The sequence below is a fragment of the Trematomus bernacchii genome, unplaced genomic scaffold (genome assembly GCF_902827165.1).
Source record: "Trematomus bernacchii unplaced genomic scaffold, fTreBer1.1, whole genome shotgun sequence".
Lineage (NCBI taxonomy): Eukaryota > Metazoa > Chordata > Actinopteri > Perciformes > Nototheniidae > Trematomus > Trematomus bernacchii.
In genome coordinates this window covers 937818-965783 of record NW_022987840.1, presented here as the reverse complement: position 1 = coordinate 965783, position 27966 = coordinate 937818, and the positions used below count along the sequence as shown (strand labels likewise).

At 41.3% G+C, this 27966-nt stretch overlaps 1 protein-coding gene across 1 annotated transcript; it reads left to right on the top strand.

The window, feature by feature from the left end:
* The first annotated feature begins 779 nt into the window (after nt 1–779).
* Nucleotides 780–26891, top strand: fhl3a (four and a half LIM domains 3a). The gene is made up of 6 exons (XM_034112708.1): nt 780–966; nt 21140–21312; nt 22514–22688; nt 24747–24916; nt 25050–25236; nt 25625–26891. Exons 2-6 carry the CDS (start codon nt 21157–21159, stop codon nt 25786–25788), a joined length of 852 nt encoding a protein of 283 aa, XP_033968599.1. The 5' UTR covers nt 780–966; nt 21140–21156; the 3' UTR covers nt 25789–26891.
* The last annotated feature ends 1075 nt before the right edge of the window (nt 26892–27966 follow it).

Below are 27966 nucleotides of genomic sequence, written 5' to 3'. Positions count from 1 at the left end.
CAAACATTTAGATGTATTTAATGTTTCCTCTGGTATAGAAACAGTGTTTGGACTTAATCGTATTGATACTCAATATTTGAACCCAAGAATCCTTGCAAAACTTATTTACATAACAACAACTTTGAAAAGAGAAATGAACTTGTTCCAACAAGACTATTGAAACCAGACCCAAAATGTACACGACACCTACACAAACTATTACTTATTTTAAATCCTTGAAGATGTGTTTAAAAATGGCACAATGAACGGTCACTTGATAGTGAATATGTGATTAATAGCTATTTTACTAACTGTCACTGATTCACAGGTTAAACTACAGGATGTATCATTTACCAACAAAATAAAAACATATGAATTAGCACAGAGCATTAAATACAAAGATGGCATTTTATTTTGAAATGCAGTTTGTAAGTTGCAATGTATCTACAAAGAAAGGTATTTATGTCACTAAAACCTTTCTGTTTTTGTAGATGTTTGATTTTACTTGTTGGCTGATTGTTGGAAACCTAAAAGTACCAAATGGTGAGCTCTCCATTATTCCGGAATCTGATTAGGAAATAAACAGGCTCGACCTTCCTACTAATAAGCTACTTACCAATAAAACCTAATTATATTAGAATAGCCCGCAAATAAACGGCACCACAGCTCCCATCACAGCTTCCACTGACTTCTCTGGGTTCGTCTGAAGTCGTAGGAGAGAGGATGGGAGGGGTTTTGGGGGGGCGGGGTTTTATGACTCACCAGCAACTTCCTCAGTAGTAGGACAAATGTAACCGGCGAGCTGCATCACTCTTCGCCGCAGAGATTTGACTGCTGTCAGAAGCAACACAAAAAGTTTTACAGCTGACGAGAGTCACCGGAGCTGCGACCTGCACACTGATCCTATCTGACCTGAGCGAGGGAGGCGGGTTAACGGAACCTCGGAGAAGTTACAGAAGATACCTCCAGACTTCAGAAATACTCCTGGTAAGACTTTTTATCTAGTTTCTTTTTTCTTCTTATTCGTGTTAACGTTTATGTTGCCACCTCTTCAGTGGAGTTTCAGTAAAGGATACATTTCACCTAAATTATTCGGAAACTACTTAGAAAAAGTGTATTAGGTGATGTGGAAAGAAACTAGTGTATCCCCAATTGTCATTGAAAGCATCATTATGATTGTGGATGAGGCTTATCAATGAAAATCAATGACATACACTCTAGTGTGTTAAATTGAAGCGTTATGATAGCAATATCATTTTTAATGAATTAAAATAACAATAATTTATGAAGTTCTCCTGAATCTATATGTTCTTTATTATTATTATTAGTGGTAGTATGGTTAATTGCAGTCATTTTGATACACATTTGATTTAATATCATAAGATATATGAGATACCTATATAATACATATGTACTTTATACTTTGAGATTTGACTGTTATGCTCTTTGGTAAGAAATCTGTGAGTATGAAGATTAGATTAGGAAATTAGGACAAGCCTCAATATTTCACAACTTAGTCAAACACGTCACCTGTTGCAAAGTAAATCCCTGACATAAGAGGAACCACTTCCTGTACAAAGTGAGAGGATCTTGAAATCTTCTGTCTGCCTGTGTGTTTGTCTGCTTCCCTTGTTTATGACTGTATTTCTATCTTCCCTATCACTTTAATCACAAAATCACACCTGCTCCCATATTCCTCAGTAATGCAAAAACACACACACAAATAAGGTAAAAACAACAAACAGCCTCCAGTCAGTGGAGAAAGAGACTGTATTGGACCGTGTGACCCATTGAACTGTGTGTAGGAAGGATTAAGGAACAACTGTTGTGTTACAGAAGCTCCCAGCTGGGCAGTGTGTGAAGGCCTCAGAGAGCAAAGTCCCTCAGGCTAAACTGGTCTTTTCTTCGGGTGCAGGAAGTGGGATATGGAATTGTGCATATTGGAAGGGTGTGTCTGTGCTGCAGCCTCTAGTTTTGTTTTTGGCGTACATGATCACATCACAGCGTATAGTAGCTTTGTCCACCTGTTGCGTCATCTCGGCGCAGTGGGCACAGTGGGAAGGTAAAGTGTTGGGGCTTGTCAAAAGAGAAAACATTTGATCAAGATCTTACATGTTTTATAAGAGGATCACCCTTTAGTCTTCATACTCTTAAGGAGGGTAAAATAATAGGCTGTATGATTTCACTACAACACTGTACAACCCTTTTTGCTGCTGCTTGTTGACAAGTGCATAAAGGCTTAGATGAGGGGAATAGCAGAGTCGGGTGACAGTTTTGATCAATATAAGCAATTAATTACACATTCCATCAAGTCTTTTGATCCATTGTTAATATACAAATATTGATTAGTAGTTTAATTGATCTGATACACACAGAGATTCATGCAGGTTTGGTGTTGGATGAGGTAACATATCTGATATTAAACCTGGTTCCTTAAGCTGTATGCTATAACACTTGCTAAAAAATAACATTTTGAATAATGCATATCTCCTCTCTATCTGTTCCTACAGAAATTACATTTTGGAGGAATTTGGTCTCTCATACTATTCTTTCACAAACTGTTTGTCAAAGTAACAAGCAGAAATAATTAATTTGCTGCCAAAAGCCAGTCAATCTATCCCATTTAGCATCCGGGAAGTTTGCCTCGACAGAGCCCACGGCTGTATAATGTATTTGTTTGCTTTCTTCCTCTTCCTCTCTCCCTCTCTGCTTCATTGACCATGGTCACATTCTTCGGAGGTCTCAGTGTTTTCCAAAGGTTAGCCCCGCGTGGTGTTTGGACCCCGGCCAGCTCTGAACTGCAGTGGGACTGCAGCTAAATGACTTGGACTGGCTATGGCTGGTTTTATGCATTGGCATCGTTTGAAACCAGGCCAACGATAATGATGGAGATCGGCGGTCAAGTAGTTGCAGGTGGTTAGGGAGCAGAATTTAGATTTTTGTTGCAGCAGTTTTCTGTTGATGTTCTGCAGCTCTCTGCCCCTCCATGGTGTTTCGAAGGACACAGTTTGTGTTGTTTTCGTGACTTTTTGTCACATTCTGCGTAAGGCTACGTTCAAATAGGAGGTTTACATGATGAGAACCAAACGGCTGGTCATATCTGATTAATTTGACTTGTGCTTGTTTCAAATACATTTGCTCGAGGCATGTTTTTGACAACCTGAATGATTACACATTGTTAGAGTGCATAGTTTGTTTTCATCATCATCTTATTCATGTGGTTGTAACCAAAATCAAACAATGCAACCAAATCCAGCTTTTAGCTATTCAGCCTAATTAAAAAAACATCACATCTGTGCTGCATGTGAGACCAAAAAAGGGAAATTAGAAGATGATTTTGGCTGAATATTTTTTTTTTATTCAAAAGTTCACTTGAGTTTGTTGTACTGTATCTCTCTGTGTTTTCCCCTTGGTAGTTAGTGCCCTCTTCAATACTTCAATAGGCTGTGGGGGCACGTGGCTCGCAGCAGGAGTGTGTCTGAATTCCCTGAGAGGGAGGAAGTGACCTCAGGTTTCCTGTGTGGGGTTTGCCAGGTGCTGGGGTGTTATTGTGAGGGGCGCAGGACTTCCTCCATGGATGCTTTGTTGGTAAACGTCTGAAACTTGATCCTTTCAGCCAGGGCCCCCGTGGGAGGTAATATGCCCCCATCACAATCCAGTCATCCTTCCCCGTTCTCCTACCCTCTCTTCATCACTGTCTGTACACTCTGTGGCACAGCTTTCACTCCATGTTCCTGTGTATATAGAGAGAACATAAACTTTATATAGGCAGCTATGAGTGTAAAAGGCTACTGACTCTGTGCTAATGGGGTAATTACATTCCTTTAGGGATACAATTACAGGTCCATAACTAGCACTTACCTGCTACTCTCAAAGGATGTCCTGTTTTCAAAGGAAATTCCAAATTGTCAGCACAGAAATGCAGATGCCCCTCTAAATACACACTACGTAGTTTAATACAAACTAATTACGAGAAGAATGGAGTTATGCTTCAACTCGCTTTACCTTTCCCTTGGTTTTCTTCATTTTGCGACCATTATATGAATGACACATGAATCTGTCTACATTATCAGAGTTTCCTTGGCTGTATCTCACATGAAACAGATGTTGTTTGGGTGCAGGAGTCCTGTCGATTCACTGCTGCATCATCACATTAGGTTATGTTATGAAATTGTACTGAGAAAAGGTGTGAGTCAGGCGTGACGGTTTCCTTACACCCTTGCCTAGAGCAGGAGGGTAGGCACACAGTATCACAGGACTTGATGAAAGGAATGTTTTGCTATGATGCAAAACACGCTGCGGTTACCAACTCCTCCATCATGGGCCTAACATGCCTCTATTTGTTCTTTGGAACTGAATCCTGGACAAACCTGTCCTTATCTTCTGGAAAGTCCCTCATGTGTGCTTTTGGTTGGAAGATTAATTGCCAAAATGTGTGGAAATCTATCTCGGAGTGTCTAATGTTACTGCTTTCCAAATACATTGCCATAAAATAATATCCCATGGAAAAAAGAACATTGCTACATAGAGACTAAATGTCGCAAATGTCCATTAATAAGCATGGACTCCATGACAGCTGGAGGTATTTTGTCAGCAAACTGGCCTCCTGCACAAGTCTGCGGACAAATTGAAGTGGTTTTTATACAACTGGTAATGTTATGTGCATTACGAATTGAATTCATATAACTAATGGTTATGTTGGGCTGTGGCTAATGGCTAACTCATAGGATAACCTATGGTTAATGGAGGCACTTGAGCAGAAGAGTGTGGGCTGAGGAGAATTTCTCCAGTACGCAAGGTAATAAGATGTTATTTCACCCCGATACATCATTTCAAAGAGAAATGACAAAATAAAGAACCAAGGCTTATGCTTTTTACTAGAACTCCACATGTTTATATCTGGGAAATAGAAGGACCTTGTGACCTACATCATAATTGTAGGTCAATCGACCAGAAGGAAACACTGGTCCATTGACCTACAATTATGATGTTTGCTTTATTTACTAATTTTAGACTCGGTACATTTTATACCAAATTGTTGACACCTGCTGCTGACACTCCTAACCCAATGTGATATCTTTTGAATTTAAACTTTTAATCAAAATAAACTATAGTATGAGTATGTCTTGGATAACAGCAATCATGCCTGCATATAATTATATGTACAGAGTTGTTTTATGTCTATGGGAGCAGCAATGTCGTCTTCCTTCCCATTGGATGTTCTCGTACACTGGCTTAATTGGCCAATCATTTGAGACCATGTGGCATGCAGTCTTTAACCAGGGAGTGATACACAGCAGGCCTTAAACAAGGCAACAATGCCTAAGGCTCAAAATGTCACCTTTCAAAACACCGTAAACTCCTGAGAGACTTGGCCGTTAACAGTGTATTTCTCCACAACAACATGCTTGCAGGACTCTGTTCTCATAACAGATGTCTTAGAGAGGTAATTAAGCCTTGGCACTGTGTACATGCTTTGTTAGTTCCACCATGCCACTACTGTATCCCCACGTTCACCCCCTGCTGCTGCGGTAGTTGTGTCTTTATATGGCTAGTAACTTCAGTTTGCCACGATGCCAACTGCATTAGTGTTGATTGCTTCCCAGACACCTAATGGGGCTGGTTCCCACTTCCCACATCTGCAAAGAATGATCCCAGACTGTGACATCATGGCAGAGGAAATGTAGTCATGAGAGTGTGGGTGTATGGCGGTGTTGCTGTTTGGCATTAGCACATTTTTATTCATATGTGCTAATGTTCTCTGTTGTTGCACAACCGTCTTCCAGGAATGAACCAGAAGGACATGCATGCACTGCAGTTACTTGTTCTGATTAGATGTGTATTATCTTGTCTCTGATAAATACAAGACTGTTTATTTGGGGTGCAGCTGTGAGCGAGAGCATTCCCCTCGCTGAAAGTAAACAGTGTTAACATGCCTCTCTGCATGATGAAACTAGTGAGCGATAAAGAATGTGACTCCTTATCCAAAAAGTCTTACACCATCCCTCTCTCATCGTCGCTCTTTCCACTATGTCTTTTGCTCAATATTATTTACAGGCGCGCACACACACACACACACACACACACACACACACACACACACACACACACACACACACACACACACACACACACACACACACACACACACACACACACACACACACACACACACACACACACACACACACACACACACACACTCGTCTCACCCTCTCATTTTCATCTCCATGGCTCTGCTGGAGAAACAATAGTCTCTACAGCGGAGACAGGCTTAGACGTGTCAGACGTGCTGCGTACACTGTGGTGTAAATTTATGTCAGTCACTAGTCTGAACATTCAACTGTATACAGCATTGCACCTTTTTCAAAAATACACAGAGAAGAGTGCACTTGGCACTGCTCGGGTACACTTTGGCACAAATATTTAAAGCTGTCAAAGTTGCGTTGAATAACAGTAGGAAGCGGGAAGGCTGTTTCTTGGCCTCCTTTGCCTCCCTCTGTTCCCTCACCTTCATGGGATACTGAATGGCCCTCCTACTATTGGAGGAGCCATAAATGGCAGAAAGTGTCCTTAGTGTGGCTATAAAAGGATGTCAGCTCCTCGATTGGAAGATGAGGGTAATTTACGAGAAAGACGAGTAACGGAGAGCTGAGGAGGGATTCTTGGCTCCTTCAGGTGAAGTTTAAGAGAGACAGACTAAATGAGGACGGGATGGCGAGAGGAGTGGTGCTAGTTATTATTGCCTGTGGCCGCATGTGTCAACGGGCTGTCAACGAAAGGCTTAATTGAAGACAAATGCAAGTTCCTACTGTGTACAGTTTACTTTGTATGTATCACCTCTCCATCTTGGGAAAAAAGTGAGTTTTATAATGCAGAAACTATTTCCCTTTTTAATAGAACAAAATTACACAAAAGAAGGAACATGTCGAGACTCCCCCAAAGCATCCCTGCGTCAGCTCTCATTCACCTTGTGTAATCAAAGTTGTCGAAAGTGGTGCAGTGAGAACATAAAAGCAAAGTACTGCTTTGTTTGACAATGTATTTACAACCAGCAGATCATATTGAAATCAGGATGTTTGTAGTAATTAGACATAACTCAGTCCAGAGGGAGATCAGAGCATTCAACACAATTACCAAATGATTCACAGACCTCCAGAACCATATAATACTGTTGTTTTTGTTGTTGGTTTGCTTTAACTGTTATTTAGTGTAACAATCTTATGTTGGAAGACCGTAAAAAAGCGATAGAAAAAAACCTTTGGGGCTGTAGAAGGATCAATTCCTTTTTTTTATAATGCTCCAAAGGTCCTCACATGCAGTAATGAACAACAAGGCAATTATCAAGAAGACCGGTTTAAGCTTCCATCCTCTGCATTTTCCTACTATGTATATGTATCTGAGATATTTAAAGAAAAATACTTATTATCCAAATACAGTATTCCTCTAAAATTGCAGATTGAAACTTCTATGCTAAGGAATTAATCGCAGCTGTTAGTTTGGGCAAATTCAGAGACCAATACAGATTTTGGAAATATATACTTAAAAGTCCTGTGATGTTACAATTTTCTGGTTGAGCTGTCACCACAGTTTACAGATATTACAAAAAAACATATGCATAATCATAAGTATGCTTTATTACAGAAAACGATTCCAGACCATAGTCTCCTGTCTCTTTTCCACAGCTGGAAAAACATAGTGAGGTACAGTCAAGCGCACTCGCTGCAGTCCATGTGGTTCAGCAATACATTTACAGATGGTACAGTGAAGTAGAAGAACAGCGACTTGGTGTACTTTCTAACAATTCAATTTCATTTTATGGAAAGAAACTGAAGCAATCTTGATCTTATTGTCATCAGCGGTAACTTCAACCTTCAAATATTTTGAAGGCTTTCATCGTGCCAATCAAAACCTTTGACGGAGAAACAGATACTGCACTTTATGAGTTTTCAGTCAGGTGTAGATTAAGTTAACGATAGCGTGGTGTATGATGTCGGAGAAATGATGTGACAGACCCCATTACAACTGGCAGCTTGAAGTAGTGTATATGTCCAGGGCATTCAGCCAAACCACCCACGCGATGATGCTTGACTGCATTAGCAGCAGGAAAAACCAAATGTAACACTTATCTGCCATCGATCTACATATACGTGCTATAAATGCACATAAACTGTTACATGCTGACACAAAAGGTTCACTGGCTGCTCAGGCATTGAGATGCAATCAAGAAATACAGATTTAAATATGCAAGGTCATATTTTTCATTTCATACAGTAAGAGGGGAAATTATGTTTGTTACATTTTAAAGCCATTCATTGACATTTATTAAAAAACAGCTCAATTAAGAGCTAGGATGCAAGAAACTCATCAACACGAGGTGTTAAAAGGGGCATGGCTTTTCCCACCTCACTGGATGAATGCTTCACAAAACTCCGATCATCTCTATAGAGTCTGGTAAACATCACCGATTTGTTTTCTTCTTTACTTTTCCTAAGGTCCAGCATACGTTTGCAATTCTGTCAGTGCTTTAATGGGGCCTAAACATCCAGCTTCAAAAAGAACCACATCCAATGTTGGCAATGGAAATTAGATCAATGGGTAAAATGGGGGCCAGACGGTGAGCGAAGCACAGCACAGGGCCAATGACACAGGCAGCATGACTTCACTGTGGAAGTATTCAACCCCCCTTAAAACATCCCTCATCCCTTTCTCAACACTGGTGAGTGGAAACTGTTCAAGGTTTAATGATTGCTGCAGAAAAAAGGGTCCCATCGTACTAAAAGTCATGCATTATGATGGTCATTGGCCACCTCGTCATGCTTATGGAGATCTTCCAGGGGTTTATTACAGTGCCTGCACAGCGTTGTGTCTCAGTCAGTGCTATGAAGCTTTTAACCTTCATCTCCCAGTGCCACTGGATTCTGCTTGTCCAATAATCAAGGCAGAGCCATATATCCTGTTAATTTACACCAGGCGTGACATACATTTACACTTCACTTGATGAAAAGGCCGTGGAGCTGTTACGCGAGCTACGTGCCTACATCAAGCCTCTCACTTGTTTGTGTCTGTTTTGTGTTCAGTAATGTCCCTGCGTCCCTTGAAGCCAGGAATACTCCTCCATAGGAAAGAGAAGCGGGATAAAATCAGAATGAGCTCAGACAAGAGTCAGGCGAGAGTACTGGTTAATAGATTGAAAGAGATAGACGGGTCTGCTTGCGAAGCAACATAATTCAACCACGCTATCAGTGTTTACCAAAGCACCTGTTTTCACGTCAGCTCTCTATTAAACAACTGCAGCTAGGACTTTGCATGTTATCACTGATAATGAATTAGGTGGGGAAGATGAATGGTGTTTTGCATGGCTGCATGATAAAGAGATCCCAGTGTGTGACACTGGGAGATAAGGACCTGACGGATTGCAGCTCTTTTCTGGCAAAGTCGAGAAACTAGCTATAGGATTTGTGAACTTGCAGCTCTTCTCGAGACTTAAATGAACCTCAGAGAAATTCACAGACATCCCTTGTTGAACGGAGTATTGCTTTTTGGTACCAATGCTAATTGGTTTTAGGTAAATGCATTTTTACATCTACAACTACCACTCTATTGTTCCCGTTTCCTTCCGCTTTGATTCATTTCTACATGATTTGCTCACCCTCGGGTTACAACACAATCAAACTCAGCTGTTCTGGTTGTGTGGATGGTTGCAAATCTCAAGAAATGGTAACACACAAAGGCTCAAGGTCTAGGTGAACCTGGACTTACCAGGCCGCAGAGAAAAAGAGTAGGTGGGTGATGGGCGGGGGGCGTGGAGGGTGGAGGCGGTCCTCGGATGCATGGCAGCATGATTTATGGACACCTTTGAAGTGAGCTCATTCCAGCCACACGGCTGCCTGCTGCATTACAGAGCAGGGACCTTCTCCTGGCGGCACGGCGAGGGGGATCAATGACCCTTAGGTCATCAACCTCCACTACACACTCCTCCACTGCTACTCACATATGCACCTCTTCATTATGTGGCAATTCATCAGTGTTTGTTTGGTCTCAACAAGCATAAATGAGCTGCCAAGGCATCCAATGAACTCCTGACTCTCTCCTCAGTAAACTATTTAGAGGTTAAAGCTAACAGGGATGGTGACAAAGAGGAAAAAGAGGTGGTTCCTCTCTGGGATCAAGAGGGATTTGTTCCTAGAGAGTCTAGCTAGTTTTCCTTTTCTTGCTGTAGTATGCAGAATGTTAAGGGAAAATGTGAAGTTTCTCAAAAAGCGTCTGAATGGAAACTGATGTTAAAGCTCTCTCTCCAACAAATGGTGACATCATTGTTTAAATAGGTAAAGCTTCCTTCTTCTGTAGGATTGAGGACTAAGACTGGGCGTTTGGCAGGAGTCAGTTCCAGTGCTTCAGGCTGGTTTGAATTCATTGTCTATTGGATGTGTTTGGATTGTCATAATCAAGATCTCCCCACTTTGTTTGAAACTCATTTCCTTACTACATCAAATTGTTTGATCTTATCAGCGCCATTTATGTGAGCAGAAAAGCTGGGGATTAGGAATATTAGAAGTAATTACACTCAAGGGGAAGTCCCCACAAAGGGACTTAAACAAACCGAGGGTGTGTGTATGCAGCTGCTCACTGTGTCTGCTCTTCCTGCACAAGTCACCCATTGTCCCCCAGTTTGGCTGCTGTGTTTATTTTTGTGTTTGATCCCTCTATCCAGCCTCAGCTTCATGTATTCACATGTGTGTGTGCATGCACACTTCTGTATGTTTTTCAATACTCATACACATGGCTGCAGGTGTGACTGTGTCTCCGTGACTTTGTCCTTCTGCAGGACTGTATGTGTGTTCAGACATAATACGCCTGCTTTTTCCACGGTGACCTTGTGTTTGCAGATGTGTCGCTTTTCTGAGAAGTCCCAGAGATGTCTTTGTTTGGGGTAACGGGAAGAGGCACAGAGTGTTTGCATACTGACTTGACATCCTCATTGTTATCAACCCAGCACTGTTGAACGGGATAGTTGTAGGAAATGAACCTGCATGTAGTTTTCGCAGCACAAAGCAGACTAAAGGAAGAATGCATTATGTTTTATGACAGGAAAATGGGATGTTCAGAGGTCAACTCACATTATCTATTTTTAGATTTCTGGTTTTACGCTGTTGGATTTTGCAAGTCAAGTTATTCAAAATACATGTATAATAGGATACATTTAACCGTGTGCACTGGTGAAATAATAAAACTGATGGGGTTTTTTCTGGCACAACAAATGAACATTTGACATTGCCACAGCATCCCTAATAAAACGCTGGGTTGTACCCTCGGTCAGCGCTGCTCAGGATGAAACGAGAGCTAAGCGTCACTGCCAAGAGGTTTATGAACCAGGGGAATGAGGGCACTGTTTACACGTTGCCAGGGAGATGTATCTGGGAAAGGAAAAAATTGCTGTTTATACTGGAAATGACTTCTTCGATATTCACCCCAGTTTTCTTCACAGCTGGCAGTCCCACCTTGATTTTTTGAAGCACATGTAATGTTTTTTTTCCCTTCTTGATGCGCGCCCATCTTTTCCGATCTTCTCAGACAGGGAGAGAGGTGTGCTCTGATGCGGTTTTAGGATATAGGATTGTTCTTACTTTCCTTGAATGTATAATACCTGTGCACACAGTGATTGGAAACATCCACCTGCTTATAACAGCATGCTGAATATTCATGTCTGGGGATGTTGGGATGTATGCTTTAAAAAAAAAAAGTAAACGTCTTGTCTGGGCATTAACCTCAGGGTCAGGTGCCATCACTGCAGCCACGAGCCCAGAGTCTGAATGAGTTATAAATAATTGCTAGCAGTTGTGGGTGTGTTCAGCACAGTTGTGTGTGGCATGCTCAGATTGCTGAGTGTGCGGCCTGTGAAACCTTATCCCAGCTCCTTGATGTCCTGCTAGTTGCGCTGACTAAGCAACATTTGGAGACCACCTGGGAATGACCAGTCTGTGGAAGCCATTTTGAGTCTTTTGGTTTACAGTTAGCCTTGGTTTTAAGTACCCGTGGGATACTAATCACCACAAAGCTAGTCCGTAAACAGCAGTGGTCAGGCATGTTGAAGGAAAAACAATGATGATGATGCATTGATTTTCCTCAACTTTTTTGTTATCTATTTTAACCATATAATCTCCTTTTGTCCAGTTTCTTTATTTAAGTCTGTGAGATCTGCAGTAAATTCCTAGTTTTCCTAAAGTACAACTGATACAAAAAAAAAGAATCAAGGCCATATAGCTTTACATCACACTCTACAACACTTATACAATAAAAGTCATAGCCATAACAAATAGGCATAAAAGAGGGAAATGTGTCTATGACAGATTTGCTATCTTATCTAAAACAGAAATGACCAAGTAAAAGCACTCCACACACTTTGGTCATATTTCATGGTAAATAACCTTAGCAAAAGCTCAAAGGCATGTGACTCAAATCCATTTTAGGACTTGTGTAAAGGAGGCTAAATTGTCCTCTACATCTCTTGGCTTTGGCAGTTTAGAATACGTTTGTTTTATTTATAGTAGTCCAGAGGTAATTTTCCATTGTGGTGTCTTACGTGACATTTTCTGTGTATGCCTGGCCTTCAGCAAAGGCACAAAGACAGAGTGGATATTTCAATTTTACTACTAAAAATATTGCTTCCGAAAAGCTCTTTCTGTTCCCCCTGGAGGTTGGTCTTTTGAAAACAACATCCTCTCCACGGGCTTGCAAACCAGTAACTGAATCATACAGCTTGCAAGTCGAACCTCCCTGACCTCACTATATGTAATCATTCTGCTCAGATATAAATGGAGACTGGACTGAGTTACACATGTTAATTGTTCAATTGAATACATTTATTTAAACAATATGCAGGTCCTGCATCCTCTCCAAAACAAAGCAGGTGTCAGACCAGAGTCGGCTGCCCTTTTCAGTAATCAGCGACGGCTTCAGATTTCAAAGGGATGTCCTATCCCTTGGATCACAGGGTAGAGGATGACTGGGAGGATGTGAGGATATCAAGATAATGAATAAGATATCCATTTTTGGGCAGAAATCAGCCCTGGGAAACTTTGGAGTAAGGGGCTCTCTGGTATTAATGGGAATGTTTATTCAAAGACAAATAATATGCTATGCTCACACAAAGGCCTTAGAACAACTCTACTCCACTTATCAGTTCTAAATCCAGCGACCACACCAAAGCACTGAGTGAGCCAGAAAATGTAACTTAACCTGAGATCTTTCAGTTTTAAGTGTTCCTTTTATTATACAGCTGCTTATCTAGGAGACGGTGTAGTTCTGTTCAGCAGGCTTTAAGGCTTTTTGGCTTTTTTCTGCATTCCCTACCTTCCTATTCTCTCATCAAAATATTTACCGCCTCAAAGTGTATCCAAAGATCAGCTAGCAGACTGTCAATACAAGTTTTTCTTGCTCACTTTCAAGATTTGCCTCCTTTTTTCTCACTGTAGCTCCAGTTTTCCTGTCTGCCATCTTAACATATACCGGCAAATACCAGCACAGAAAGAGAAAAAAAAGCAACCTTTCTTGCATTCTCCAGGCAGTGACTCTCCAAAACCTTCACTGGCACACAGGAGTTGACTGCATACTTTCTCCAATGCAAACCAGATGTGAAGCACTAATGTATGGCAGCATTTTTTCTTCAAAGGAAGAAGAATGTAGGCCAAAACTGTAGTATTTTGGTCATCCAGTCACAGTGATATAAAAATAAAATCAGGTTCATTCCTAAGCTCCAAGCTTTCCCTGAGGGTAGGGACAGCACTGTATGATTAAAATAATTGCAATGTTATTGTTTGGTGTTGGTGAAGTATTGTTGAACAATGGGATTGAGACCGGCTTGTGAAGGGGACAAATGAGCTGTGACAATTACATGTTCAGCTTCAGTCTTCAGAAAGCTTTGCTCTACATCTACATGTAGTCCTCCTTGCTAACACGTCCTCAAATCTCAGTGTGCCAAGTAACTGTCAGATTATGACAAATGTATGTTTTAAGTATAACCAAACATACTTCAGTGCAGACTTGTGCTGTGCTTTTGTTTATCTTTTGAACACATTTAAATCACCAGATCAAATCCTTTTAATAATTGAGTCCAGAAGGTTTGACGTACAGTTATTTCAGGCCAGCTGCTATTCACTTGTAGCTTTCCTCTAATGCTGCAGAGTGGACAACACAACAGAATCAAGGCTAATATTAGGAGACATCAAGTCATATCCCAACACTTGCATGGTCATTATACGTTGCCAAGAAGGGACAAATTACAAAGGCCGCGGTGACATTTTCTGCTGCAGGTAGTCATTTTCCTCCTCCTGTTTATGATGTTGGCTTTCAATTGAGCCCTCTGTCACCTCCTACTCTTCACCAAGCGGTGTTTAAACGCTCAGGGACAATAACAGGTTAGCTTCCCAGTGTCTGGTCCTGCAGCCTGTTCTGTATCGTCAAGTCTGACCCTGGCTCCCACAGCGAAACAGTCTCAGGTGCTCCCAACCCCAACCCCAACCCTAAATCCAACCCCAACCCTAAATCCAACCCCACACCTTACTCCACCCTGCCCTGCAACAGCTCGTTCAGTGTGTTGTTAAAAAAGTACATTCAGTTGTTATCAGTAGTTTTATGTATGATGGTCATGTAGTAATGTCCTGACAATATGGGTGGCCCAGGTTCTCCTCTTATGCAAGACGGGGGATTACAAAATGACACACTCATAGTAGATCCACTTGTTTTTAACTTCATCTGAACATTTGCTGACCCCATCGTTTAAATGGTGACCGCAGATTACTCAAAGCTGTAAATGTCATGATGATGATTGTAGTTTTGTTTTTTCTGGCTTGCAATCGGTGTAACAACTGCACTAAACAGCTTGATGCTGTACTAAACTGCCATTTATTAGGACTTTTTAATAGGCAAAATACGTTCTAAACATGTTTTTTGTGTATGTCAATTGCTAGCTTGTATGCTTGTTTCAATAAGCACATCTGTTTATGAATGGGGCTGCAACATTAGCTCTCCTTCATGAGCAATTTCCTCCGCTTCCTGTGATAAGATTCATTGCCTTGGCGTGTCCTTACGGTTACTGGACTCAATTTATCTGATGCAGCAAAAGCCAACAGGAACTGCACACCAAATGTTTGACTAATATATAACACAGAACAATTGTATGTCCAACTTCTTGAGCTGTTTTATTGTGATCTTGTTGGTTCTGACCAGTTGTTCATACACGCAACACTTGTGGAGTTACTGGTCTCTTAGAATATGTGAATCTGGAAACTTAACCAAAGGACCAGACCTCGATTTTCAGTCTTTTAAGAGAAAACATGAAGGAATCCCTCTGACTTTGTGTCATAAACATTGTGGGCCATTACAAAAGTCTTGTACAATTCATTACTTGGCTATTCGCTTCAGTCACCACATGGAAAAGTCTTCCACGGTCATGAGGCACTGAAATAACTCAAATCAGACGACTTCTCCATCAGGCTGCTTTCAAGTGGCCACTGGAATGAGACACAAATGATTTTTTTTTCAAGTGTGTTTTTGACATTCTGCTTTATTTTTGATATGCTCAACCAGGCCCTCAAATGATATACTCAAGTGTCCAGCGCTGTACTTTTCCCCCCATCTCAACGCCAGCCAAGGAGCTTAACTGTGTCCGGAAGATTTCCAGGCACAAGACATAAGGCAATGTGATGGTATGTGTTTACCCAAACGCAGCCATTTTTACTTTTCCTCTAAATTGATTTAAGGCATGTCATCGGTTTAAGCTCCAGCATTCATTAGTTACTGAAAGTCACCTTCTTCATTTTTATTTTCTTTCTCTGTCTTTTGTTGTCCCACTCTTACTTCATCACTCTCTCTGGAGTTTGAATAAAAGGACACAGAGTTATGTGTGTGCCACACTCTTCCCCTGTTGTATGAGACCTTTGCTGCCAAACGATCAAACCATTAAAGGTGACTGAGTGGCTTTTGTTGCCGCTACTTTCCTAAAGTAAATCAGACCTTACTGTGCACATAAAATCCACACTTGTTAAAGTATCTACTTGGATATAAAAGTCCACTAGTCACAATAAACGAAGACCTAACAAATAGAGCAGTTGCCCTGGGATTGAAATAGTTTCTTCTTAGCATTGCTACAACCTTTGTACTGTCTCCCACTTGGCAATTAACCAAACTGTTTGAAATGATGTGCCAAGACATCATTTGGCCGACTGAGGCTATTTCCACCCCGGTCATGCGGTCTTATCAGGGTGAATACAGTTACACCACTTCCGCTCTGTGACTTCATCTTATCTTGAAGATATGGCATTCCCACAATGCTCCTGCATATATCACAGCCACACAATGTGTTGTTTGTTGTAAAAAGGAAATGGACAAACAGACTTAGCTGTTACCCTTATTGACATGATGTAAAGGAGTGACAAGACAACAGCTGCTCCACTGACATTGACTTGCTTGAGTCCTTAAAGGGCCCATGTCATGCTTTTCTGGTTATTACCCTTCCCCTTGTGTGTTATGAAGGTTTTTATGCATGTAAACGGTGTGCAGAGTCACAAACCCTCAAAGTACACCCTGTAGCGAGTAAAACTCTAACACAGAAAATACCTCCCCAAAACGCCTCGTTGGTGATACGTCATTGTCCATTTGATTCTTCCATTTCGTTCCGGGTACGGCATGATGTCAAGCCGTACCCGGAACGAAATGGACCAATCCGTGGAGCCGTTACGTTACGTCCGCGGAGCCGTTACGTTAAGCCCCCGCTGATTGGTCCAAATTGACCAATCCACGGACTTCCTCACACACACATCTGTGTGCAGGGAGCAGGCAGTGCAGCTGATTTCTCCTTCCTGGCTGCAGGCTGATAACAGACAGTTGGGATCGCGGCGAAATTCTCTCTGCAGACCCATTCTCACAGCGTTTATCAACCTTTTTCTTACTCAATATCAAGCCACACTTATTGTTTTTACTTCGGCTGTGACTTTGTGTGTGCTCAGGATGAGTTTGGCTGTGTTTCGCTATGTATCCTAATCAAGGAAACAACACCTCCACGGAGCTCAGCGCGATTCACAACGTCCCGACCAATCAGAGCACACTGGGCTCACAGGGAGGGTGGGGGCTCGAGCTATTGGAGCTACAACGAGCCGTTAAATTCAGTGAATACAAGTAGTTTACAGAGATGCTGTATGAGAAACCAATGTGAGTTTGGAAAATTGCACAGTATAAATCTATTCTAGTAGACCTCAACAATGGAATTATGATCAGTGGAAATGGCCATGACATGGGCCCTTTAACATTTAGAAAAACATAGGGCTTCATTTATTTGTAGCAATGAAAATCTAAATCTAAACTGAAAATGTGTCCAAAACATCACTTCTGTGTCCTGCATTTAGCTAGATTTTCTTTTTCTTTTGTTTAACTTTCTTTACTGTAAATAGAGCTTTGCTGAATGCAATATTACAATATATAAATAATACTTCAATATTGTATTACACAAACTGATCGACAGTAGGTGACTACAAACTATGAATCTCTAACCAGACATTTAGAGATAATACATCTTCATTCTGTCTGTTTGTCATGAATTGTAATGACTTTCCAAACCTACTGAACATTACTTACACACACAGTCTTCTTATCCTATAGTGTATGGTAGAACTTAATGACAGCAAAAGTCATTGGGGACAGTGACTTTATAGTTATGCTTGTACAGTACGTTGGTTTCTGCCCATTGTGTCCAAGATAATCTCTCCTCTGTTGATGTAGCATGATGTCAGGTTCTTTGTCCTTGGTTAAATATACATCTAACAAGCAGATTCTTCTTATGGATGTCAGAGAAAGAGGGGGGAAACTGGCAGGCTTGTTCCCAGCAGGTTGTGCGAGCTGCTCATTTGGTATCAACCAGAGCGTAAGCAAAGTTTGGGCTGGGGATTAACAGGCTGTGGGACCCGACTGGACAGAGTATCTAACAACCATGAATATGTTGCCCGGCAACAACATACGGCCAGCTTGCTTGCATTGGTCTGTTCCTCTGCGGTGTCTCTCTATTGGCCATGAACTTCACTCGTAGAACGAAGCATTGACATTCCTCCGCTATCTAACAACCCGATGTGTGAAAACAAATAAAAAGCCTAAATGTCTGTTTGCAGCCCTGGGAAGTTGTTAAGCTCATCACACCTCACAATGTTAGGATAACTCAGGACAAGTCACATGATTGTAATGGATGAGGGGCACCACCCCTTATCCTGCTTATACCATGGCCACTTGCCAACCAAAGGTTATATGTCATAAGAAAACATGTGTTGTCATTTAACACATACAACTCATTTTGATCTTGTTTTTAGTTCCCCGAGTGTCAACATTCCTGTGAACAACACACTGAGGATTTGGGGTCTTTATTAAGCCATAGTGGTGTGGCTAACATTTTAACGTTTGACATACTTGCATTTGACAAATAGATGGATCATTACAGACGATGGATTTCCTGGATATCATTATTAAGCAGAGATCCCCCCCCCCCCCCCCCCCCCCCAATACAAACTCAGTACAATATATCTGGACCATTGTTCTATGTGGAAGCAGAGGAGATTTCTTCATGGAACCCACATTTTCCCAGGAAGCTGAATTCACTCACAGCTCTGGTATTTGGGAACATTATTAACCCAGAGTGGAGCTCTTAGTCATTGAGTTCTGGTCAGAAAGGAGATGGACCTCTGCTGGGAAGTGGCAAATACAGTAGCAGATACAAAGCCCTGTGAGAACTGAAGTTCATTATGACCCAGATCCAACTCCTCTCTTCTCTTCTCTTCATGTGGTCACGTCTTAGTTCATTGCCCCGGGGTCAGTGTACTGACGTCATGCCCCTCTCTGTGAGAGCCTGTGCCATCAGGAGTTCATTTCTGGCTCTGCATTGGCCACTCAAACAATGATACACAAAGTCAATATTGCTTAAAAGGACACGCTACAAGACCTGGAATGCAAAACACACCCTTCTTCTGATTTCGAAACTAATTTATCATTCTTTTGAATCTTTGCAATTGAGTATAAGGTCTCCATCTGTGCTTTAGTGAGTTATGTTACTTAATATCAACCTGATTGCTCACAAACTATTCATTCTTGCTCAAACCTACATCTCTCTGGAGACCATAACAAAACTTGTTGTGGAAGAGGCTAACCACGACTGATATAATACAACCAGGGACACCATGAGTGATTCATCTCAGGTAAAAGGTAGTTAGACATCTGCGTTTGAGATGTTTCATGACCTACTTTCAACAGTTTTTTATTATGAGTATATGTCGATGATTATAAATTCAGGGAGGGTTCATAAACAACGGGCTGATTTTCTCTGGAAATTAAAGCTGACATCAGACGTCACAGCACTGGCCCTCCCGGCTTTGTGAGTCATGCCTCGTCTCGTTTCCTTACCTGGCAAGCAAAGGGAGCGCATACCTACGTAGCACGGCAGATAACATTAAGGTCATATTGCTCTTATTCAGCTCTTTACTTTGTTGATCTAATCTTGAGGTTGTGGTTATGCGGGCAGTTGGCAACGTCTGACTGATGGTTTGTCAAATGTAAAGAGATGTATGTAAAACCGCAGAGTTCAGCACCTTGCTGTACATTACACAGACCAACCACAGCTGCTTACTTTGATATTTCGCCATAACTTCCAGATGGATACTATAATACGAGACATCAGGTAATAAAGATGTGTCTATTCAGTCATTAGATAGACAGATATGGCTGTCTAGTGATGCAAGCCAACACACATGGCTGCAGGGCTGTCAAGCTTTTACACTTTACGTCTTGAGGTCTTCAAAGGTTGCTGAAAGTGTGTCTCCAGTTTTGGAGAGTTGGTGTTGTGTTAGCAAAAAGCCTGTCACCGGTTGAGATGTGAAAACTGTGAGCAGGTGAAGTCTGTTGGATCTTGACTTTCTCACCCCGGCTCATTAAGAGCTTTTGGTCTCGCAAAATGCTGAGACAGAAGAAACGTGAGAGTCTGGGACTAATGTTGTCTTTGATGATGGATCCTCTGTGATTTGGCTTTTAGTCTTTGTTCCCTTTTCTGTGTCACCCTGTGTTTCAGTGTGTGACAGTTCTCACTTGCATAGCAGGACTTTTAATGCATGTGTGTGTAAGACAGGAAGCACAGGTCGAGTTTGAAGTTTGATTGATTATAATATCAGAGATGAGTATTATTATTACTAGGTGGTGTGAATGAATAACCATCAGCACACCATGCCAGAGGGCTGTATCACTTATCACTGGGCTCTCCTCCAGCCATGCTGTAATGTGTTGGCAACCTGATATTGTTGCCATAATGCTCTCTCAATATTATTCTGTCACTTTGTTGTGTGTTCAGTCATGATCAAGGGCCTTATTGCACAGGTACCGAGACAGTATACCTCCTGTATCTGTATATGCATGTAACTGTAGTTGTTTCTTTATGCTGACAGGAAGACACTTTTTAGGGATTCATGTTCAAACAGCTTCAAGTGTCTGTGCTTTTGACACACACAAACACTCAGAAAAGCTTCATCGGGTTTCTGTATCTGTTGGTGGTCCACGCTCTCCTCGCAAATACACTCCTCATAAATATTTACAGGTTTGTATGATGTGTGGTTCTTACACTACTGTATTCCCAAGGAGAGGCGGCTCAGTTTGTATTAGCGCTTTAATATTTATGTCGCAGATTTTTAGGCGGTTGACAGCGACAGGAAATAATTTGGTAGTTACCCAGAGAAAGCAAAGTGGCAGCTCCCTTTCTTGTCCCCTCCCTCTGCATCAGCCACACTTTCATCACACAGTAATGAAAGTTAATAGGCATTTTGGGCCGCCTCTCTTATCGCTCTCTCTCTCTCTCTCTCACTTGTTTTCCTTGACTCTCTTTCTGTTCCACTTGCTCCCACTTGCACAGTGTGTTTTGTTTGAGCTCAGCTCCATCCATGGTACAAGCCTAGGGATTTACAGCGTAAATATTGGCACTGATTTATAACCCCTGTGTCGGAAAAGGTGACTAAATCATTCCTAAAGACTTTTCTGCCCCTCCTCATTTTCCCCCTCTCTTCTTGTGCTCATCTCTTATTGATTTGTTGGTGTTTGCTTTTGAAATTCTGTTGACTCAAGTATCTCCTTTCTTGTGTTTCAGGCTCACAGAAAATTACAATGACTGACTCTTTTGACTGTGACAGCTGCAAGGAGTCCTTGTACGGCAGAAAGTACATCCAGTCAGATGACAGACCCTACTGCATCCCCTGTTACGACAATTTGTTCTCAAACACATGTAATGAGTGCAAAGAGCTGATCGGCCATGACGCAAGGGTAAGGCATTTAATTTTCATGATCAGACATGCAATGTATCTGCTGCAGTAACAAGTAGAGAATACCCAACCTGAATAAAACAACACAATATTTATGTATCTGTGACAGTTACTGCCGAGGCCTAAGGCATTTTGTTTTCAGGTTTTCCATTCCTCAGTCTGGTTCTCATGACCAAATATTTCCTGTAGGTAATTTACTCAAAGTTGGCAAAATTGTCCACCTGGACTCAAATATGAACTGAATAGAAATTGTCAAAGGTCAGTGTGACCTCACAAAATACTGTATGTTTGTTGGCAAAAATCTTTTCATGGAGCCAATCAATTTTCTAGCTTACATTTGTTTTCAAGAAAAAAATGTGGGGCCTCTACCCAAAAGGTTTGTGTAACGTCTTTCTTTTTTATACATGCATTGGATTGAACTGCAGGTATGACTTCAGTCTTTCCGCACTTTGAGCTACACGTTGCAGTTCAAACAAAGCATATTTAATTTGACATGGTCTTGGATAGCTAAAACAGAAGTTATGTCATGTTAATGACGCATCATTTGTGCTAAATTGGGCGTGTTCTATGTATTTTGTGTGGAGAGACAGAGTAAAGGCCAATTTAACTTGCAATTACACAGGCAATTTCCACTAGGTCCACAGGCTAATTTAGTCTATGATTGTTAAAATGCAGCATGAGGGAACGTCTCCCTCTCCTCCACAATCAAGTTAAAATTCAAACTTTGCTTAATGGAAAGAACTAACATGAAGTGGATCATTTAAGACTGACATTAGCTACTTAGAGTTCACAGGATGAGGGCATGCTACATTGTGTAATAGTTTGCTTAGCTAAGTAGTCCAATACGTTATCAACACCCCTATGGGCAGTGAGTGATTAATAAAGCCAACATTTTCATAGCTCATTTCCTTTTAGACAATAAATGTAACATTGTGAGACTTTTATTTAACGCAGAAGATACTCACAAGTAGAGTATAGTCTGATAACGTACACAGAGTAACCACATGCTTGTTTAGGCCTTAAAGACCTTGCATGTGTCAGTTTTAAGCCAATCCAATCCAACACTCTTCTCATTGTTGAACAAGATACGTTTGATGGTGTAAAGTTTTTCAGTCGTTTCTTTATTTGCCTACTTTAGATTATACACGTAAAGAATGACTTCTGATTTTTTTTTCTTGTCTCCCCTTTTCCCCTCCTGCCAGGAGCTCTTCTATGAGGACCGGCACTATCACGAGCACTGCTTCCGCTGTTTCCGCTGCGACCACTCGTTGGCAGATGAGCCTTTCACCAGCCAGGACGACGAGCTGCTCTGCAATGACTGCTACTGTAATGAGTTCTCCTCCAAGTGTGTAGCTTGCGACAAAGTCGTCATGCCAGGTAAACCTGCAAAACATCGTGCAATAAGATATAAGGCACTCTAAACGACTCGTTTTCCAAAACTGTTCTTCAGAGAGTTGTTTCAAAGGAAATGAAATGAAAGAGGGAGTGACATGTAAAATACCTTGCACATAATGCATTTGACAGTGCCATATATAATGGTACTCCACTCGCCCACTAAACATTAGTTAGTTATTTTCCATGTAGTATACAAATTAAAATGTCAAGATGGATAGGCAAATGACTATGGAAAATGATGACATAACAGACTCCATGAAGCAGGGACACATGCAAAGTATAAAGTAACAGATCAAGCATATATAGAAATGGGTTTTGTTCAAAAAGGGAGAAGAGAAGGCGAGGGTCCACGATTGAGCAGCAGCCAGTTCTGAATGTGACAGAGTAATTGCCAGTCTGCTTGACTTGTTGTCTGTAAGCCAGATCCCTCAGGGCTGGAGGGCTGCCAGCAGACTGATGATAACAGGAGATAAGAGTCAGTTATTCCAGCTTACACAGCCCTGACAAAGCAGTAAATTAGTTCAGGAAAATATGATATTTCCCTTTGTTTCAACTGTAGGTAATCCCCCTTTCTTTTGGAGAAGTACATAAATACATTATGTTTGCATTATACAGGGATGAGAAGACCTTGAGAAGAATAACAGTTAGATAAAGTTTTCAGCTCAAAAACATTTCTCCTCACTTTTCCTAGTAAAGCTCCTGGAATTAATTAGTTTACAATAGTGCAAACATTTCACTGTATCACCCACAATTCTGATGCACTTTGGTTTCAATTAGAAAAAGTGTGACCTCTCCTTAAACTGAAGACGAACAGCAGCTTTGTCATCATATAAAAGTATGAACACCCTCAAAAAACAGGCACACACACTTGTCTTTGTTTAAACACTGCATGCTAGGCTGAAGTTGTTTATGTAGGCGACTCCAGGAAGGAAGAAACTTAATACAAACGTAGTGTAATTGGATTTCTCAACATGATTTGGTTAGAAGATTTCTCTGATAAAATTGCTGCAACTTTGATCCCGATGCATGACCAACATTCGTCACAAAGGCTGTTGTATGTCTCGCAGACAATGGTCCTTTTCTTTTGTGACTCAGTTTATTCAGTTTGGAAACCCCTAGGACAGACATGGTCTCTGTTGTTGCCGCCGTACACTGACAAATGATCTTATTTGAGATAAACACTGACGTTTGAAACAAACTATTTTTGCAAGAATAAATATACAAAGGAAATTCTTGTAAGGAAAGTCAAACTGGAAACCTACAATATATTCCATAACAATACAGTATGATCTGGGAAGGAAAAAAGGCCCTGTAGGGGAAAGAGACAGTTCTGAGCATATCGAAATTGGACTATATGCAAAGAAGATATAAAAAAAATACGTTGTGCGCCAATTCAATAATGTATTTATTTTGTCAAGGTTTTTAAAGTTGTAATGCTTATTCATGAGACCCCAAAATTCAGCTTGTTCACTTTTATTTTATTTGTCAGATACTTAACTGCTAATATTCTTGAGTCACTATAATTCATGTAAGCTTACAGTATAACCAAGAAGGTTTTTTCAGGAGATTTGGCAGTTTTTGACTCAAGAACTCAACAGCACACAGCCTAAAGCCGTGAAACGTTTAAAATGTCCCACACAAACCACTGCGTCACCATAGAATAAACCCAACCAGTATAATAAAAAACTCAACAGCTAAGGGATAGAAGATGGATTGGTTGGGGACCTAGAGGGGAAAATGGCATTATCCCCTTTCTAAACGGACTGCCGCCAGTTTCCATCAGTAGGAAAGAAGTATGGGGCTTGTGGTATTATGATGTAAAATGAAATCCATCTTAGTGAAACAAAATGATTTTTATATGCCTTTAAGCAATTGAAGTCAGTTCATAGTTAAATAAAATCACCATAAAATTCCCAAATGGCCATTACAACTCCATGAAGAACTGTAAAAGCTGCATAATCAAATAAGTTACAGTAAGTCAATCTTTCCATCTTTCTCTTTCCTTCCCTGCCTCCTATCATCACTCTTTCTCTCTGCTAGGTACGAGGAAGTTGGAGTATGGCGGCTCTACATGGCACGAGGGCTGCTTCATCTGTAACAGCTGCAACCAGCCGATTGGCTCAAAGTCCTTCATCCCTGACAAGGATGAACACTACTGCGTGTCCTGCTACGAGGACAAGTTCGCCCCGCGCTGCACACACTGTAAAAAGGTCGGCAGAAACAACCCGAGGGATAATAACATAAGTGGGATTTATCCTTGTTAAGCTGAAACGTGCAAGGGAATACATTTTAGAAGTGATTTAAAATGATGCCCAATTGACCTTTGACCTCTCTTATTTCCAGGCCCTGGCTAAAGGCGGTGTGACCTATCGGGACGAGCCGTGGCATAAGGAGTGTTTTGTGTGCACCAGCTGCAAGACACAGCTGGCGGGTCAGCACTTCACCTCGAGAGACGAGAGCCCTTACTGCATCAAGTGCTTCGGCAGCCTGTACTCCAAGAAGTGTGAGGCCTGCAGCAAACCAATCACAGGCAAGACAACATCACTATTCTACACTATGATATTGATTTGTGCGTCCCCAGGTGTTTATTTTGATCGACTGACTGGGTGAGGGTTAAGCACTAGAAATACTTGTAGTACTTAGATTGGCTGCCACTTTCTGCATTTTACATTGTGTGTAACCTGGTTGAATTCTTTCGAAGTCTTCACAAGAGTGACTTAACGCACACAGCCAGTTAAAGAATGATACACACAGTTCTATTCTAGGAAGCGATAAATGTATGGAACATTTCTTATAGCCCTTCTTTTCTTAAAATAAAAAGCTTGTTTTCCCAGTTAGATATGTTTTGAAGCATGCATGAGTCCTCTGAAGCTCAACCAAAATGTTTTATCTCTGTGTCATTGCTCTTTTTGCCCCAGGGTTCGGAGGAGGGAAGTACATCTCATTTGAGGACCGCCAGTGGCACCAGCCCTGCTTCACCTGCTCCCAGTGCTCTGCTTCACTGGTGGGCGCCGGCTTCTTCCCCGATGGAGACAAGATCTTGTGCCGCGAATGCAACAGCAACAGCAACAGCAACCTATAAACAGTCCTTGACATACCTGTCACCCTTCGTCACAGCATTTTAAGAACCCAGAGTTATTACCCAGGACGGTAACGCAGGCTAACAAATGCTGCCTCTCAGGTTGTTTTTATATAGAGATCAGTTCCTCGTGCTCACTGTCTGGGTCTGATTTCTGCAAAGTTTGAATGAACCCCTTAAAGGTTTCCTCTTTAACCAAAGAGTTAATGATTTTGTTAAACAAAGTTTATTGAGTGCCTTTAAAATAACATTACTAATATGTTATGTACTTTCCTACCAAAGAAAAGCAAAATGCGAGTCACTTTGCAAAAACAACCTTCATGTTTTTATAAAAAAAAAGTTGCAACTTCAGGTAAAAAAGAGAGGATACAGAGAACTGATACAGTATGGTATGTACACCCTACAGTCTGGTTTTCGAAGTATGGCGGAGGTACTGTTTTAATGCTCTTATAACTGCAGGTTAAGCATTTTAATAAAAATATGTCAGAAAGTTAAAAAAAAATTAAAAAACTGTGCTTACAGTGAGATAGCCAGTTCATGGTAGTTATGATCAATAAAGTCATTTGCACTTTTGATAAGATATTCTCTTGCTACCATGTTATGTGCACATAAAAAACACAACTTAAAAACATGGCACACAGACCACTTTTATGTCATCTGCTTTTGTTACAATTTGCAATACTACTTACAAAAAGTTTCAATATACTTGTGCTTTTTTATTTGTTGTTTATTTTAAATCAACATTGCTCAAAGAGCCAGCATTTATAACCCAAAAGAAGCTCAAATAAAATGTCTTGCAGGAGTATGCATGTGTGCCTTGATTCGCCTTAATAACGGTTGTGTTGCTTTTAACGCTGTTACTTTTTAGTTTTTCATTGTTATTTTTTAATATGTATGTGAGAAGTCATGCAAAAAGACATATTTCTTTATTTCAGCTTTGATGCTGGTGAGTCAGAGTTGGCCAAAGGACACTTAGGGTGGAACAAATGGCATTGAGGCGAAAACAGTATGGATTTACTGTATAACAAAAAAGATGATAATTGATACATGCTACATGGTTACTTTTTTTTTGTGAAGTCTTATTAAATAAATTTACACTGACTGATCTTTGCTTGGCAGTTTTTGCATTCTGTGTGAATGTGTGGATAAAATGAAATATCAATCTCTGGTTACGAGGTCATCGCTTTCTTTTGACTTGTGTTTACTGGAGAGAACCCTTCCTGTGTGTGTGTGTGTGTGTGTGTGGTGTGTGTGTGTGTGTGTGTGTGTGTGTGTGTGTGGGTGTGTGTGTGTGTGTGTGTGTGTGTGTGTGTGTGTGTGTGTGTGTGTGTGTGTGTGTGTGTGTGTGTGTGTGTGTGTGTGTGTGTGTGTGTGTGTGTGTGTGTGTGTGTGTGTGTGTGTGTGTGTGTGTGTGTGTGTGTGTGTGTGTGTGTGTGTGTGTGTGTGTGTGTGTGAGAGAAAGACAGAAAGTGAGTGCACCGTGGGACGGGCATAAAAGTCTGTTAGAGTGTTGGAGAGAGAAACCATGTGTGTGTAATAAAAGATGGTAAAAAGTGTTTGTGTGTGTGTCTGTAGGTTTAGGATATTGTGTGAGTGAGAGAGAGAAAGTCAGCGTTAAAAGGGAGAGTGAGTGCACATTTGTGTAGAAGTGTGTGTGTGTGTGTGCCTGAATGTGTATATATACACACACACCGTTGTTTATGCTGAGTCGACTGTTTCATCGCCTTGATGAAGCACACATACACAGACTCTCCTGTCGGCATTGGGTGAAATGTCCTCCTCCCTGCCTGCGTTTGAGATTTTTTCACCAAAAAAGGAAATGGAAAACTCGTAGCTGCTCGGGGGAGGGCGGGGGGGTGGACTTGTGGTGGAAGTGGGAGAGAAAAGAGTGTGGGAGAGAGATAGAGGGAGAGAGAGGGAGGATGTTCACATCTGGAGTTGCTCCATTGCACTTTCACTGGGGAGGGGGGGGTGGCGGTCAGCTCCACACACGGCTCCCTTTGGATTTATTGGGAGGAGGAGGCGGGTGGAGAGGTGGCGTTTCAAAGCCAGGAAGGGTCAGAGTAAGAGCTGTGGAGACGTTAACTGTATCATATGCGACGCACACGTTAAACTTTTACAGCTATTAGGATTCATTTCAAAGCTGCTTCCCGTCCTATGGTTTTTATGATTTTTTAGCAA

Bases quoted from the DNA above. Each gene is read 5' to 3' on its own strand.
- fhl3a (XM_034112708.1), top strand. From the start codon at position 21,157: ATGACTGACTCTTTTGACTGTGACAGCTGCAAGGAGTCCTTGTACGGC. The intron at 22,689-24,746 runs GTAAACCTGCAA...TCTCTCTGCTAG, and splicing joins CGACAAAGTCGTCATGCCAG to GTACGAGGAAGTTGGAGTAT. The intron at 25,237-25,624 runs GCAAGACAACAT...TTTTTGCCCCAG, and splicing joins CTGCAGCAAACCAATCACAG to GGTTCGGAGGAGGGAAGTAC.